The sequence below is a fragment of the Callospermophilus lateralis genome, chromosome 1 (genome assembly GCF_048772815.1).
Source record: "Callospermophilus lateralis isolate mCalLat2 chromosome 1, mCalLat2.hap1, whole genome shotgun sequence".
NCBI lineage: Eukaryota > Metazoa > Chordata > Mammalia > Rodentia > Sciuridae > Callospermophilus > Callospermophilus lateralis.
The window spans coordinates 35,550,670-35,567,942 of record NC_135305.1 but is presented as its reverse complement, the minus strand read 5'-3'; the positions used below and the strand labels follow the sequence as shown (position 1 = coordinate 35,567,942).

Here is a 17,273-nt window from a genome sequence, read left to right as displayed (position 1 = left end):
ACCTTAAACTAAATGTGTTCATTCATTCATACATGAGTTGAGGCTTCAAAGTTAAAAAAAAAAAAAAGTGACAGTAGCCTTATGATCTTAGGAGCAAAAGTGGGAAATTGCTCTTCATAGAGAAAGATTCATTGTGGAATTGATTGATTGATATAATAAACAGTGGAGAGGAAAAATGGAAAGTATTAAAAAACAATAATAATAATAATAATAATAATAATAATAATAATAATAGTTACAGGAATTTTTAAGGTACCTAGGACCATGGCATAAATGTGAAATAAGCTTTTAACTTAAAATAAAATGTACAGGGATAACAAAGCAAAAATTATAGTTAGTTCAACCTCATAAACATTTAATTACTTCCATGACTATAATGCTTCATATTTGGACTGAGAAATATAAAGTTTAGATGAGGTCCCTGCCCTGGAAAGCCTAGTCTCATAGGAAGGTCACATGCACACGCTGATGTGAGTCCTGCCACAGTAAATGCTAACACACGTGCCCAGCAGGCACTGCTGTCCAGAGAAATAGGAATCCACTACTTGACAGAGGAAGTAGCCTTCCTGCTTTGATCTGTGAGCATGATTTTTGAGAGACAAAAGTAGGAAGGAGGGACATCTTTTACCTCTCAGGAAAAATGGATCCTGAAGCCTCATTTCCATGGGGCCCTCCCAGGGGACTGTTAGAGTGAACTATAGTCACAAATTAAGAAGGAAGCTGTAGTGAGTTTAGCTGCTATCTTTGTATTCATGGGTCCTGGCCAAACCTCTACATTATTGTTGGAGAGATTTTTAGGAATGGAGTGCATTCTCAAAGAAATCTGTATGGCTCATGGAAATAGACAAGAATCCTGGCAGCATTTAAAAAAGCAGTTTGAGATGCGAATGGTGTGGAAATGTATCAGTACAGAAATGAGGACAAGAGTATTATTCAAAGTATGTTGATAGTAAATGCTGTGTTTAGAAAAAGAGAAAAAACAAAAACAAAAAAATCCTGGAAAGCTCGGTGTCATTTGGGTCTCCTTTACTCTATTACTAATTTATCAAATTAGTCCCTAGAATAGGAAGCAAGAGTTTTTTCACCATAATAAATAATCATGCTGATTATTTTTGTGCCCACCTTAGGATGTTCTAACACCCTAACAGTAGAAGGGTAGTGTCAAAAATGGTGCAATTCTATGACTATATCTACAGCCAAATCAATCTGTAGAAAGCTTGTAACAGATCACTTACCAGCAGTCTCATCTGCAGTTGTATTTAAAAAGGAGACCAAGATCAGGCAGAACCAATTCAGAGCTGGTTCCAGCATTCGTATTTTAAAATCCACCAAATGATCGACCTGATGGCCTACCCAGCCTCAATTCCCACCCACCTCCTACCCAAAACCTGTGTCATGAGTGAGATATGCGAGTTGCTTTACAACGAGTAGAATGTAACTCAGGAGGCACAGATCAAAAAACCAGCCAGATAGAATAATAGGAGGCCACTAGCACAGAATTCTAGGAGCCACAAAAGATTCCCACCGTCATACTTGACAAACCCAACTCCTTCATTTCAGCTGGAAGCAGCCCATTATGGGCTGGCTTTTCAGTACAGAGGTCATTTTCTGGTTCTGATTACAGGCACCAAACTCACTGACAGATGTATTCAAGTGAATTTGATCTCTGGTATTGTACGTGGAAGAACAGCATGGACATTAAATGGCAGGGTCGGGGAGGTGGGGAGAACTCACCTTGAAGCCTGCCACTTGGATTTAATTTCATCTCATCTTTGCCTCTGGGAGAGAGGGGACCTTGTGATTCGTCTCTCTCATTTTCTTTGTAATAAAAATGCTCATTGTTCATGGCTCCTTTCTGTCTTTTCTTCATCAGTCTTGTCTCAAGAAGAAAATGAACTGGGAAAATTTCTCCGATCTCAAGGCTTCCAAGATAAAACCAGAGCAGGAAAAATGATGCAAGCCACAGGAAAGGCCCTCTGTTTTTCTTCCCAGCAAAGGTGTGTGACCTTTATTGGGGGCTCTGTTTTGGGGGATCTGAAGAGAACCTGGGAATCACCTACTCATGCAGGGGAATTTCGCTGTCTTTAGAAAGCTTTTGCCTGCGTTTGAGGAGCTACTCCGTTTACTTGATTTCTTCTGAACTCTATGAATAAAATAACATGTAGGATTCCTTTTTTTCCCTTCTTGTTCATTTTTAAATATATTTTTTTATTTCTCCGGGCCTATAGGGGGCATTCTAGGTGCCAGTCACTGTGAGTGCTGTCCTAGGCTTATATTTGACCTTCAACGTTGCTCATAACGATCAGTCTGCTTCTCCTTCCAGCAGCTGATTAAAGCAGGAGCCTAATGAGACCAGCTTGAAGGGTTTCCTCCCTGCTCTCTGTGGGCCAATTAACTGCAGAGGGGTGTTGTTCAGGATGCCCTGGACCACACTGCCCAGACCCTGGGCCAGCAGCAGCAGCAGCATCACCTGGGAGCTTATTAGAAATGCAGAAACAGGACCCCACCCCCCAGATCTGCTGACTCTGAAATTTGCATTTTGACAAGATTCCCTGTTGATTTTGATGTACATTCAAGTTTGAGAAGCTCCAGTACAGAGAAAACTGTGAGTGATCACTGGCATTTTTTTTTTAATACCACCAAGACTCATTTTTATGGCCGGTATTAAATAAGCAGGAGCCCCAGCACACAGTTACTCCTTGTGCCTGAGAAAAGGACACTGTTTCTCTCATACTCCTCCAGTAACTAACAAGCCCCCAAACTGTCATCCACTAATATTTGGTAGAATCACATCTAAGTAAAGCTTGGAGGTAATTTCCAAAATATTTAGGCTGTAGAAATCTTACTTACACAAATTGCCCAATATTTTCTTCTCCTATTAATTTTTCCTTCTCACTCTCCCACCCATTGACATATTGCATGGGTGTTCCTATGAAAATCCAAGATGGAGTAGAAAAGGAACCAGCTGTGTCAAGTTTTTAGTGATCCCATTCCTAGAGATTTGGGTTCTTCCTAATGACATTTGGACCCTGACTGTGTGGACCATGCCAACTCTCATAGTTGAACGAAACCATTTCCAACAGTTCTCTACCCTAGGTTTCCAAGAAAGATACTTATTTGTAACCTTGAAATGCACCTATCATACTATTTATAGTAATTATTGTCCTTGTAGAAACCGTACATACTCATTTTAGAAAAATTTAAAAACAGACAAAACAAAAGGAGAAAATTAAAATCAATTTTACTAATAGGGATAACCTCCTTTGAACCCCTTGATAGATGCTTTCTGTATACATATGAGCTTCTCCAACCTTAGGAGGATAAATAATTCCTAAAATGTCTTTCATAAATTCTCATATGTTGAACATGTACTATCACTAATAAGAAGAAATTCTTATTAAAATAAATTAGCATCTATTTTATGGAAAACAAAGCCGAATCCCAGAACACAGTGCAAGGGTTATTATTACTGATAACATTGTTAATTATTCTATTATATGACTATCCAGTATATACCCTTTCATAATTATGTACCAGATGATCTCACAGAGCACAAATATAAGGCCTTAAGTTTATGTAACCTAAGCTTCAGATACAAACACAAACAGTAAAAGAAACCAACAAAAACAATGCCAGTGGTATTGAAATTATAAGCACTGTGTGTTAGCAAACTGTGCTGTGTCCATAACTTAATGAGGTATGACCAGCTTTACCATTTGGAAGGTGGCCTGTACACTGGCTCTGATTTCCTGATACTTAACTGTTGCCAGGCACATGAAATCCCAACTAGCTCTCCTAAACATGAAGGAAATAGGAGGATTAAATGCAACTCTCCTGACTTTGAATTCTCAGTCCTAAACATGATTTAGGGTATGCGGGAATATATTACAACACAGATAGCTGATATCATAATTTCTAGTGTTTGCATCTTATTGTATATAGGTTATTTAGCAAATTGATTTTTTAACGTCAAATATGCTATCATTTTAAATTTCAGTGTATACATCTTAAAACAGCCACACCTTAGCATTCCACTAATTGAGTATGTGTGAATAAACATATGCCGGGTATACATTTAACCTGGGCCCTGCTGTGCATTTCTTTGGTCATTTCCACCTTTTCCTGTTAAAGGATAACTGTCCTTGGAGTAGATCTTTAGGTACTTTATTATTACACTTGGATGGATTCTCCTGAATGAAAATGTGGACCAATCCGTCACTGAATCTTGTTGTTTTCTTATTTATTTTGAATCGTGATTTAGTCTCTATACCACAGTGATTGGTTTTTCACCCTTCTGATTTTATACGGAGTAAGTTACAAGAAAAAAATATGGGGTGAGTTTATATGCCTTCTTTTCCTCCAGTACTGGAGATTAAACCCAGGGACTCTCAACCACTAAGCGACACCCTTGGTTTTTTTTATTTTTTATTTTGAACAGGGTCTCACTAAGTTGCTGAGACTGGCCTCACACTTGAGATTCTCCTGCCTCAGCTTCCTGAGCAACTGGGATTAGAGGCATGTGGCTCTGAGCCTAGCTTGCCTTTTTCTTTTTTATTACCAAGCTATTACAACTTTAAATGTATCTGACAATTTTACAATAGTGCAAAAAATCAAGAATAGTTCATTCACAAGACCTTTTTACAGCCAGTTTAGGAAAATAGTTGAAATCCAAGAGAAGAGAACAAGGAGTCCAGAAATGAATTCGATACTCAGAGAGACATCTCAGGACTGTTTGCAACTTTTCACAGAAGCCTTCAATTATACAAACCTTCACACCAGTGTTTGTTTAACTGACTTATTTGCTAGTCATGCTACAATGGCTCATTCTGTTTGATGAAAGGTGAATATTAAATTGAAACCAATAGGATAGAGCACAAGTTTCCTCGATGGGGTAGCAATATGTATTTGAAAAAATTTCCAGTGTCTAGGTAGGACAATGTGGGCAAGTTACTTTTCTAGAAGCTCTCAATATTTAAAACATTACAGACAAGGGGAAAAAGCAAAGGGGATTTTTTTTTTTCTTATTGAACCATTTATACTCTTTCAGGTCTGCACATGGAAAGTGGCATTGCACACACTGATGGAGCCTCCATGAGTCGCCCTCAGCTCCCTGCCACCATTGTTTCCTGAGTTTGCATTTAAATTGAAATTTAAATATTCATCTCATTTTAAAATTTTGCACCTGTGCCCTGAATCTTTCTGGAAAAGAATGTATTTTAAAAGTGTAATTCATCTGACACTGCTCATTTTGGGTAGGAATATGAAAGAAGCAATATTTTCTACCCAAAGTAAATATTGTACTTAGAGTTTGATATATCACAAATGTTATTTTTTTTTCTGAATAAATGACAGTGTGCTTGGCTCATATTATAATAATTTTACATGCATATAATATACATTTCTGATGTATATCTTTTAAGTTTGGAGAGGTTTTTCTTTTTTCCAAGAATTAAATTATATACCCTATCTCTGTAGGAGAGCCTCAATAAATGTGCTTATCTCTCCTAACCACCTGAAAATGCTTCAGTTCGTGCTTCGTTTCTCCTGGAGCAAGCAGCACATGCCCCAGCTCCTGAAAAGTAATCAAAATGGCCCTGGTCACATACAGTCTCTTCAAGGAGCCCACCTTCAGGGGATCAGGAGACAGGAAGTGACCAAGATTAGAATGGAAATGGCATGCCTTGACTGTCCATCATTGATGCAGGATTGGTTCCAACTTCAAAGGAACACTGCCCAAGCTTGAGGCTACCCCCAGCAACACTGAGAGAGGTGTTTCCCAATGGTCCATATTAGTCCCAGCAAACTGAAGTATGGAACACGGGTGGTCGTCCCTGGCCAACTCATAGATTCACATACATTTTAATTATTATTCACCAAATCTTAATGAAGCAACTTCTCTTCCAGGCACTGTTCTAGGTTCATAAGTTTAAGACAAAGTGTCAAGGATTCAAACTGGTGATTGCCTTGGTTTCAAGGTTGTCGCTTTGTCTTTTTTTTTTTTTCCCAGATTGGCCTTGAGAAATCCTTTGTGTCGATTTCACCAAGAAGTGGAGACTTTTCGGCATCGGGCCATCTCAGATACATGGCTGACGGTGAACCGCATGGAACAGTGTCGGACAGAATACAGGGGGGCATTATTATGGATGAAGGACGTGTCTCAGGAGCTCGATCCAGACCTCTACAAGCAAATGGAGAAGTTCAGGAAGGTAGGAGGTTTTATGAGGTTTACCAAAAGGGGTACCTGCTAGAAGGTAATGAGGTGTGATTGAATCCCTCTGGTGAAGAAGGCTTAGCTCAAAAGCACCAAGGATGCAATTAATCATTGCTGACGTCTTTTTATGTGACAGAATACCAATTAATGTGATATATAATTCTCTAAGGATAAGATAGAAGAGACATCTGGAAATTGCTGGGATTCAGTAACTGGTTTTAATTGAACTCAGATTTTCATATAATGTGCACTTTTTGTATGGTTGACACTTTTAAATGCCTTTTCACGCACAACTAAAAATCAAGATCCGATAAAATGAACTGGAAGGTAATAACACAGTATTGGGGCAATCTTTTTAAATTGCTAATGTGTATTAAAATTAATAAGACAATGATACACCTTTGTTTTGTGATGTGTTCAGAAGCAGTGGGGTTTAGTTGTAGGATTAGCTAATGTGGCATTGACTTTATCTGATATTGACCTCTTCAGAAATTTCTTTGAGGAAAATAAGTACCCATAGAGATCGGTATGGTCTTAAATTGCCCTGAAATAACTGGTGAGTAGCAGAGCTAATTTCCAGTTAGTTTTTTAATCACCTTGTGTCAGTGTAGGGTTTGAAGATTTTGACATACAAGGATACATCCTACCACTGGGTGGCAGTGGTGCACTGAGTATTTATGAAAACATGGAGAGGATTTTTTTTGTGTGTGTGTGTATGTGTGTGTGTGTGTGTGTGTGTGTGTGTGTGTGTGTGTAGTCTTGGAAGTTCTTTGTTTGGTCAACTGGATGTATTTCAGGGTGTGAAAGGAAAAAAAAAAAAAATCAGCCAAATGTTGAGCTTGACATAATATTGTGTCAACTGTCTTACTCATTTAAAATGATCCACATGTAATTAGAGATAACTACTTAAAATTCCTGGATTTTCTTTTAAGTACATCCTTGCAGAGGTACTATGAATGGAAAAACTTACTGGTTTTGGAGGCTGGATGTGGGGGTGGGGTAAATGGAAGGAGGGACCTTCTATGTGTAAAAGAATGATCACCAGATCTTGACCTACACATTAGATTGATACAGATTCCTCTAAAAGTCAAATTTTCTCTTAGTTTGTAATTTAGAATCCTTCCGTAGGAAGGGAATCAACATCCATTTTCTTTCTGGACATAGATGTTAGAAGGCAGACTTCTGAGTTCGTGGAACATCAAGATTGAAATATCTCTCTCCTTTAGAGATGATCTTATGAAATTCACTAATCTTTTAAAAGAGAAAAATCAAGCTTTTGAGATAGTAAATAACATTGTCACAGCTTGAAATGATACTGGTGAATCTAAGCTACTTTCAAAGTTTTCTGGCTTTCTAACCAGGCTGGTAACTTGCTTTGTCTTTCATAATTTGTTTGGGGGAGGGGGTGAGAAAAATGGAATGGAATAGGTATAAAAAAAGAAAGAAAAAAACATTATCTGCAGGGCATAGTGCTGATCACCCTTTTATCTGCTACTCCCTTAGCCCCACAGTAATCAACACACAGATTTAGTTTTACAGATGAGGACAATGGTACCCAGTTAGGTAACTAACTCAAGGTCAGAAAGGGATGTGAAAGTCAGAATCCAAGAAAATATGCATAATTTTTTCCCTAAGAGACAAAAAAAAAAAAGGAAGTTGAAAAGCATACCTAAAATGGACGAAAGCATTTTCATGGTAATTCCTCTCCTCTGATTTATTCACTCAATTAACAGTTATTGAGTCCCTCCCCTGTGCCAGATAATAAAAGTAAACATACAGCTATTCTAGAAGGCAGAAGAATTTCATGTGGAATTGTGTTTATTTGGTTTTGTTTGGTGTGGGGGAAGGTGGTTACTCTGTAAGAATGAAATAGAAACCAAGTCCTTCGTCATTTGGTTTGAACATTGAAACATTTCCCACCATTTAGTGTCATCAATTGGTTGACTTTGGAAAATATGGGTTTTTTTTTTTTAAAAAAAAAATCCTTTGCCATGCAGAAGTAGCTAAAACTATGGCTTACTCCCTAATCCCTGGTGTGCTGGATTTAATTTAATAGCTGAACATGGTGTACTCAGAATTTAGGGGAAAAGTATGTTTTTTAAAAGAAGCCTGTTTTTAAGTGTGTATTTGATGAGGCTGGACCCTCCACAGGACAGGGACCATGTTGGTTCTCTTGAGAGCCCTAATCCCAGCACCTGGCCCCAAATTCATACTCCTCTATTGGGTGGCAGAATGCCAGGCCTCCAGTTTGAAGTTCCAGAGCTGTGTTTTCTCAGACCTCTCTGGCATTCCCACCACATGCAGCTGACCTCCCGATCTTTTGGAAACTGACATACGTGGATGTGGGAGTAAGAAATAGAATCATTCATTTACAGATTGCTGCCCTATTTGATGGATGACTTTAAATTGTGAAGTTTTCTGTTCACTTGAGTTTATAACACGAAATTCAACTTTGCGTGATGGTTAGTGTTTTGTCCCAGTGGGACTGCATTTTACACAGAGTCTCCATTGATCTCTCAGGAATGTGTTACCTGAAGGTGTTTCTGAGTCATCTGGGATAGCGATCCAGCTGCCGGTGGCTCCTCAGGAATTACCATGGGAGTGGGAGTTTCAGGCTCCTCTGTGCCAGCTCCTGCCTTCACATTTCATGAATCCTGAACTGTGGCCCTCCCTATCTGGAGTCTTTAGTGTGGCTTCATTCATGTGTTTTTTTCATTAGACAAATGATATTATATAGTAGTAAATACGAAGGCATCCTCACCGCCCATCCCGTCTTGTGTGGTCATTTGGGGCAACACGTGGTGCCACAAGAACACCTGAGAAGGGGCATCCTGGAGGAAAGGGCATCTAAGCAAGATGTGAAAGGAAAGAAGGAAGAGCTTGGGTTGAGAGTGTGAACAACAGGACGCAGTACTCCATGGCGGACACAACTTGAACAGAGGCCCTAAGTGAAAGATAGCAACAGGGCATTTAGAACCACAGCACAGGAGAGGTGGGCAAGGGTGCAGGGGTGGCCAGACCGTGGAGCTGGATAGGAAAACAGGGCCAGAGAAGACAGGACATCTGCACAGCAGAAGGCAAGAAGGGAAGGTTGTTGAGAAAGGGAGGGGCATGCTCAAATTTGTGATCTCAATGGCTCACTCAGATTTTAAGGTGGAAAAAGGATAGGAAGGTCCCATGCCTTGAACCTGGCACATCTGCTAGGAAGCTTTTATACAAACCCAGGAGAGACATGGGGTGACTGTGTAATGAAGCAGGAAGTAGACCAGAAAGATAGGCACTGTTCTGACCTCCGCTAGACTCTTCAATTACAGAGCCCTTCATTATTTTTAGAAATAAGCAGAATAAGCATAAATAAATAAATAGCAAGTTCAAGTGTGTTTTCATGTCCAACCAAGATTTTTTTCAGTGTTTTCAGAATGCCAAGAAACCTTTTAAAGAGTACACAGTGAGTATAGCTGAAATGATGAATGAAACTTAAAATCAAACAAAGCGAATAGTCTGTTTTCCTTCTGGCACCTTTAGAAGCTCAGCAGCTGAAGACAGAGCTGTAGCATTGACATGGGACAATTTTTTACCAAGCATGTGTTATAAGGGGGTGGAAACAGAGAGGGGAGAGCTTGAGCCCAGCCCACAAGTAGGACCCTGCTAGTCATTTGCTTCTTGTGGAAATGACCCTGAGCAGAAAGATACCTGGAGAGTGTGGCCACACTTAGCTGTTCTCCTCTGTCCATATAATGGACTGTGGTGGGTGAATCTAAATGGGCAAGGCTGGGTGACTGTGTGCAGCCGGAGGCTCCTCCTGACAGCATGATTCACCCGGGAACACGAGGTATTTTACGAGCAAAGTTACAACGTGTGATATATGTGCCCTTTGAAGGCAGAGTAAAAGGGTATAATTTAAAAATAGAAGTCAGCTTCTTGTAGCCGATTACATCAGCTGAAGTTGGGAGCTTGCAGCCGAGCGGGTGCAGCCTGGTGCCCTTGAGAGAGTCCTCCTGTGGTCAATTAAGTGTCTTGTTTTTCTTGAAAGTCAGAAATGGGATGGTGGGTAATTATTCTAAATGGAATAAAAGCTGTGTTAGGTGTAAGAAAATAGTTCTGAATCCTCTAAAGAGATAGTATGGAAATGTATACGTGGGCATTTGTAGGAGTCAGAGTCTTCATAGACAAGGACAGGGGACCAGTGTTTTAATGAGGGCCATCTATTAAATGACTTGATGAAATCCTACAGCATTTGTCTAGTGTTTCATCACCATAATTCAAAAGGATATCTGAGAAATATTATAGGAAATATGTTTGGTATATGCTGGTATTTGCAGGCTTGTATCTATTTAAAATAGTGTGAGGTTTTAGAGACCTGTTAGTCCACTGGTCAATCATCTAAGGATTATATTATGGTGAGAAGGTTTATTAACAAATGTCAGCAGATTACTAGGTAGGGGCTTATTAGGGCCATCAGTCAGTGGTGTCCCTGTGTCCCAGTTGAGAAGGTTTGGGTCTATAGGCTTAGTCAAGGACTGGTGAACAACAGTATTGATACTAGAGGGGTTTTTCCCTGTGAACAAAGACTTGGGTTAATTAATTTGACAGTTTCATTAATTACTGCTGAAATCATTGGTCTTTGTCAGAGGTCAGGCTCTTTGAGCAATTGAGGGCAGGTCCTATGGGAGCTGGAGACGCCACTTAATGCAGGGACTGTCACTGCTCGGCCATCTCCCTGCATTTTGATGAAGGCCTTTCATTTTTGCCTGGGCCATCGGCTCTCCAGTTGAAACCAGTTTTAGTTCAGTGCCTCTGTAGGTCTGGAACCACCAACAAGTTGAGTTGAGTGAATGGAGAGTATTTTAAGCTTGGGTCTATACAGTAGACGAATGTGAAATGTCTAAGCAGTATCTTAACTCTGAGGAGTTTGCTGAATTCCTATACAAAAAAGGGAGGGATCTTTGTCTCCATTATCTCCTTTGCCTCTGTTAGGTCTAGAACGCTTACACTGGGCTGAGTTTATGAGACAAAAATTCCTTTTGTCAAGTTAAGGCTGTCTTGAATCTGTTTCACAACTCTGTGTTTTCATTGATTGGTGTTTGGTGTGTGCTTATTGTTTGTTTTGTTTTGGGTGTTTAACTAGGGCACTTGTTATTTGTGGTCCCCAATCAGATTGAATCTAGTTGCCAAGACACCATAGGAAAAGCCTGCCATTTTCACATGGTACAACTCAGAATGGAACAAATAATTACACCCTTGCTTTCATTTCTGATTTTGATGAGATGCGGCCTTTGGGGCTTTGTGTGTCTTTACTGATTTTCTCCTACTGAATTTGGTAAACAGCAAACATGAGTTCCAGGGTCAAACCAACACCATTTAGAATAACATGTATGAAACAGATAACTCTGGCCAAGCTGGTGGCTGGCTGACTGGCTGCTGCTCCTGATTGGAAATAGAAAGGAGGCTGGAGCACATGTCCTCAGAATCAAGACGCCTCTCCTCTGGTTCCCTGCCTGCCTACACAAGCTATGGCAGCTTAGGTCTGATAAGTCTATTGCATTTTTCTCATCTACCAGACTCGCTTCTAGCTGTAACATTTTTATTATTTTTTCTCTAATCACTAAATTCGAAAATCTTTAGGCTCAATTGTAGAGAAGTGTAGACACTGGAGTAGGGCTAACACATGATTTTATCAGTGTAGTGTTTTCCTACTACTTCAAGTAAATAAGGTCGGGTCTTGCTGAGTTTGCTCACCTTATTGCTGTTGCTTATAATCTTAGATGCTGGAAAAATATGAATGTTTCATCCATAATTTAGGGGTAAAGGAGACTTTGATGTTAACAAGCTGATAATTCTCATCCCTTATGCAGATATATTAATGCTTTTGCAAGGATCAGCAACCTAGGGCCTACAGGCCAACCACCTGTTTTTGTAGATAAAGTTTATATTGGAACATGCCTGCACCCATTCATGCTCACTGTCTACTGTCAACTTTCACAATACCATTGGCAGAGCTGAGTAATGACAACAGAGCTTCAAGGTCCTCAAAGTCGGAAATATTTACTCTATACTCTTTCACAGAAACAGTTTGCTGGTAGCTAATTTCAGTAGCCATCACTAGTGCAAATGACTTGACTTTTTGTTAAATTTTTAATCATAGTGAAAAATACATAATTTGTGCCATCTTAACCATGTTGATGAATAGCATTAAGTATATTTATATTGTTGGAAAATGGATCTCCAGAGCCTTTTCATCATGCAGAACTATAATACTATATCCATTAAACAACTCTTTATCTCCCACCTCCTTCCAATCCCTGGTAACCACTTTTCCATTTTCTGTTTCTATACATTTGACTTCTTTATATACCTACCTATATCTAATATGAGTGGAAATCTATAGTGTATATCTTTTTATGACTGGCTTATTTTGCATAGTGTAAGGTCCTCGAGGTTCATAAATGTTGTAGCATGTGATAGGATTTTTCTTCCTTATTAAAGCTGAATAATATCCCACGACAGGTATATGCCATGTTTTATTTTACATTTGTTCACTAATGGGCATTTGAGTTGCTTCTCCCTTTGCTTTTGAAGAGTGCTACTATGAGCATGGGGGGTGCCAGTATTTCTGAGAACCTGCTTTTAATTCCTTTGGACGGATACTTAAGGATTGTTGGATCATATGATAATGCTACATATAATTTATTGAGGAGCCACTGTGCTGTTGAGGGTAAAAAGTTTCGTATTAGGAAGTTGTCATATACCCTGATTTCCCTTGTGGAATATTTCCAAGTTTTTAAAACAAGTAAGTTCATAGAATTACAAAGATGTGTGTGGTTCCTAAATATGCTGTTTTAGAGTAGTGGAACTAAGACTATTGGTGTTATTACATGTTTGAAGTATTAGGAAATGGCCATGAGTAGGACCAAGAAGACATGGATAATTAGCATATAGCTCCCTTACTTCAGACACCAGTCCACTCTTTATATTCTCCATATAACCAAACTCAAATGAAATACAAAGTCCACCTCTACATCTACATCTACATCTAGAAGACATTGAAGAAGGCAGAGAAAACTGGAACCATGTGTTAAATAAAAGCAACTCTGATACTCGTTCTCTTACCCAAAAATGAAAAGAAGAAGAAACACAGATAGATGAGACTAAAATTTAATTCAACATACCCACATTTATGAAACATCCTCTTTTAGATGAGAGACTAAGAAATTGTGCGTCAAAATTACTAAAATCATTGGGAAGCTTTTCCCTAATTAAACATGGAGCACCGGCATGTATATCTTTTATAGCATTCTCAGTAAAGAAACATTTTTATTAGACAGTACAGGTGGGAGTGAAATTCCAAATTTCGTTCTTTCATTTTGCCTGATCTTCACGGATTGCCTGCTGCAGTTCATGACTCAGTAGAAGGCGGAAATGGGTAGCACCACATGTATGGCAGGAAGACCAATGTTCCACTGGACAGATCTGCATGGAAAGGTAGATTCATGTACAAATATAAACCAGGAAATGATGTCCATTCATATTAGGTATTTAGCTGAAAACTCAAAACCTTTATTATAATAAGTGATGGTTTGGGTATGAGTTGTCCCCCAAAAGTTCTTGTGTTGATGCAAGAATGTTGGAAGATGAAATGATTGGATTATGAGAGCTGTGATCTAATCAGTCTATCCTTGTTCAATTGAAATGACTGAGTAGTAACTGTAGGCAGGTGATGTGTGGCTGGAGGGGTAGTCACTGGGAGTGTGCCCTCCAAGGGTTCATCTTGCCTGCATCCCCTTCCCCTCTCTTGCTCTCTGCTCCTTGCTGCCATGAGGAAAGAACTTTGCTCCTCCTTGGCCCCTTTGCCCTGATGTACTGCCTCACCTTGGACCCAGAGAAATGGAATCGACCATCTATTATGGACTGAGACCTGTGATACCATGCACCAAAATAAACTTTTCTTCCTCTTAAATTGTTCTCGTTGGGTATTTTGGTCATAGTGACAAGAACCTGACTAAAACAAAATAAGATAGAGTCAATACACAGTACTTAGTTTTTAAAGACATTTGTGTAGTGCAGTCTTTGCATCTGGCCCCATTCCAAGTTATTTGCTAATATGAAATTTTAAAAATCCTGTTAACAAGCCTATCAAGCAGATGTAGTTATTATCGCCATTCTGCAAATGAGGAGAAATGCATGCAAGGTGAGGAACTTGCCTTAGGTCATTCAGTTCACCTTGGAATCAAGTCATCCACACTCTTTCCCTGCTGCACAGCACTGCCTCCTTCGTAAGGCTCCTCAAATTCCACAGTTGACACTTTCACAATGGAGGCAACCCAGATGTCATCCCCATTTTGCAGATGAGGAAATGACAAAGCCCACGGTGTTAAGAACCTTACTTTGGTCTCAAACAGTGCAAATTCAGAGCTCAATCTGCAAACCTAGATTCTGTCTAAGTGTCAGACAACCCAGGACAACAAATTTCCTTTGCCCAGCATTGTGGGGGCAATCCAAGGTTGTCTAGGTATGACTGGTCACCACTGGCTTCCTCTTCCACAAGTCAGCGACCTCCAACCCAAACTACAGTGACTCCCAAAGTGCCAGATTGTCCTAAGAATCCAGATAATCCAGTGTTTCCTTATTGCCTATGTTGTCTCTCTCTTGAGCTGCTGGTGTCCCTGTCTATTTCACTTTAAAATTTCCCTTGGCTCCAAGGTGGTTAGACAACCCACCTCTGTGCTCTTTGGACTGTTTTTCCCCACTTCTATAGTCTACTTTCAACTGAATGAAGTCTTTTTTAAAAATTAGCTGTCGAGCATGATTCTGCATTTATAAATGGATGGGCTAATTTGTATCTTCTCTTAATTTGTGTCTTTCCTACTTGATATACCTTCACAGCTTTTATATTATTTCTGGTTTTAATTAGATTTCTTGGCAAGAAGTATTTCAGCTTAAGGAAATAGAATGTTCGTGGTGTGTTTATATCCTGAAAAGTTTCAGGTTATTTTTGTGCAAAATCAGTAAACAGATTTACATACAGCTCCAAAATAACAAGGAAGTGAAGTGCATTTCTATGGCATCCTGTTCCGTTTCCCAAGCTGGAGGTTTATCCTGCTGTCATCAGTCACTGTCCACATGCAGGAGGTCTCTCATTTCTACTGATTCTACTTCCAAAGTAGATTCTACTTCCAAAGTTCCTTCCTCCTATCCTCACAGCCTTGTCTGAGCTGGGTCTCTCTCCAGAGGAGGACTGCCCTTAGTTCCCAGCCTCCACAGTAATGCCAGTCCCATTTCTGTAACATAAAGCTGATCCCATCATTCTCCAGCTTAGTGATTTGACAAGTCCAAACTTAGTTAGCTCTGCAGGCCCTTCAACTGCAGGCCCTAACCCATCACCCCCTCCCACCTTCCCTCTTGAATGATACCCCTGCCGCCTGCCTCTGTTGCCTGCTGACACCACACACACGCATACCTGTATTTCTAGCCTCATTAAAAACGGTGCCGTTCACCTAATTCTTACATACCCTGCCCTTTGCAGACCCTGCTTTTCCTACCAGAAAGTCTCTTCTTCCTTCTTTTGTGCCTATAAAAACTCTGAGGCTTCATTTAAGGCCACATCACTCTAGGGAGCCTTTGCTGACTGCCAAGGCAAAGCTTTTACCCTTTTGCACTTTTCCCATCGTATTTGTGCATGTGTCTTAGCCTGTCATACAGTGGGATTCAATAGGTATTTTTATGTGTGAATTGGTAAATACATAGACTTATAGTTTCCTTAAAGGCAAGAATAAGGTCATATACATCTTCTTTTTTTTTTTTTTGAGAGAGAGAGAGAATTTTTTGATATTTATTTTTAGTTTTCAGTGGACACAACATCTTTTATTTTTATTTTTATGTGGTGCTGAGGATCGAACCCAGATCCCACCTGTGCTAGGTGAGCGCTCTACCGCTGAGCCACAATCCCAGCCCTTCATACACATCTTTGAACCCCAATTGCACAATAAACAAAACACAATATGCATCCTATAAGTGTTTGTATTACTGAGTGAAATTTAATCCTATTGTTGAATAAAAATGAGACTCCGGTGTACAAGTAAGGTGTCATATGATTTGAACATTCTAGAAGATAGCATCCACACATTCAGATTCATAATTTCCATTATCTAAATTCTATAAAAACAGGAAATATTGGTACAGTTATTAAAATAAGAATATTTTTTAATACCGTAAGAGCCAATGCATTGGCTTAAAATAGATTTTTTCTGAAGGGTGGGGTGGGAAGGGCTGCTTCCCTCTTGAGAGGCATAGAGTCTAGAGTTGTTATATATGGCATTTCTCTAATTGTTTGGGGGGAAAACTTGCGTAATTGTCAGCTTTCAGAGTGGACCTAGACAAAAGTAAATTATCTAAGTGTGAACTGATTCAATCCAAGATAGTTTTTCTTTTGCCAGATTGCCTGACTTTTCATTCCCAAGACTTACGTGTACTGACTGGGTGGCGTATGCAAGTCTGGTTTCTAGAATTTTATAGATGACAACAGGCAAAACATACAGACTTTTATCCAGTGGAACCATTAAACTCTAAAAATGCTGCCATATATGGAGCCCATTTCCTACACAGGGCTTCTCATTGCCTCAGCAGCTAGAATTTGAGGCATGAATTCATTATTTCCAATGTTTCCATCTTGTTGTGCTTTTAGCTAGGGGGTCAGAGATATGTGGTGCCTGTGGTAGTTCCCCCCACCAACTCAAGAATTGTTCCATTAGCCTCTGTCTTCTTTTAGAAGTTCGTGAAGGTGTCGTGTTAGATTTTACATCAATGGAAATTTATTCTGTCGAAATTGTATGGTTTACTAGTTACTATCTCTTGCCTTTATAGTCTGTCTCCAAGTTTGTCATAGCTACAGATCCCTCTAGATTACCCTCTTCCCTTGGTTAACAGCTCAAATATTAGCTAGTCTTCTTATTCTCCTTGATGAATTAGTTGCCATTGTACCATTTGCTAGAATTCAGTAAAGATGAAAACAAGTGCACCCTGCTGGGTTAGCCTAGCAGTCTCCTTTTAAAGTACTTATGCATTA

The 17,273-nt window shown here is 39.6% G+C and overlaps 1 protein-coding gene across 12 annotated transcripts in view; it reads left to right on the top strand.

The window, feature by feature from the left end:
• The window catches only part of Ica1 (islet cell autoantigen 1), a 144,585-nt gene that overhangs the window by 30,269 nt on the left and 97,043 nt on the right, over window positions 1–17,273 (top strand). For all 12 annotated transcript variants that reach the window (XM_076834032.2, XM_076834006.2, XM_076833983.2 and 9 more), the window contains exons 5-6: window positions 1,874–1,997; window positions 6,008–6,206. In XM_076834032.2, the coding sequence (XP_076690147.1) occupies window positions 1,874–1,997; window positions 6,008–6,206 (323 nt within the window). The remainder of the gene's footprint in view (window positions 1–1,873; window positions 1,998–6,007; window positions 6,207–17,273) is intronic.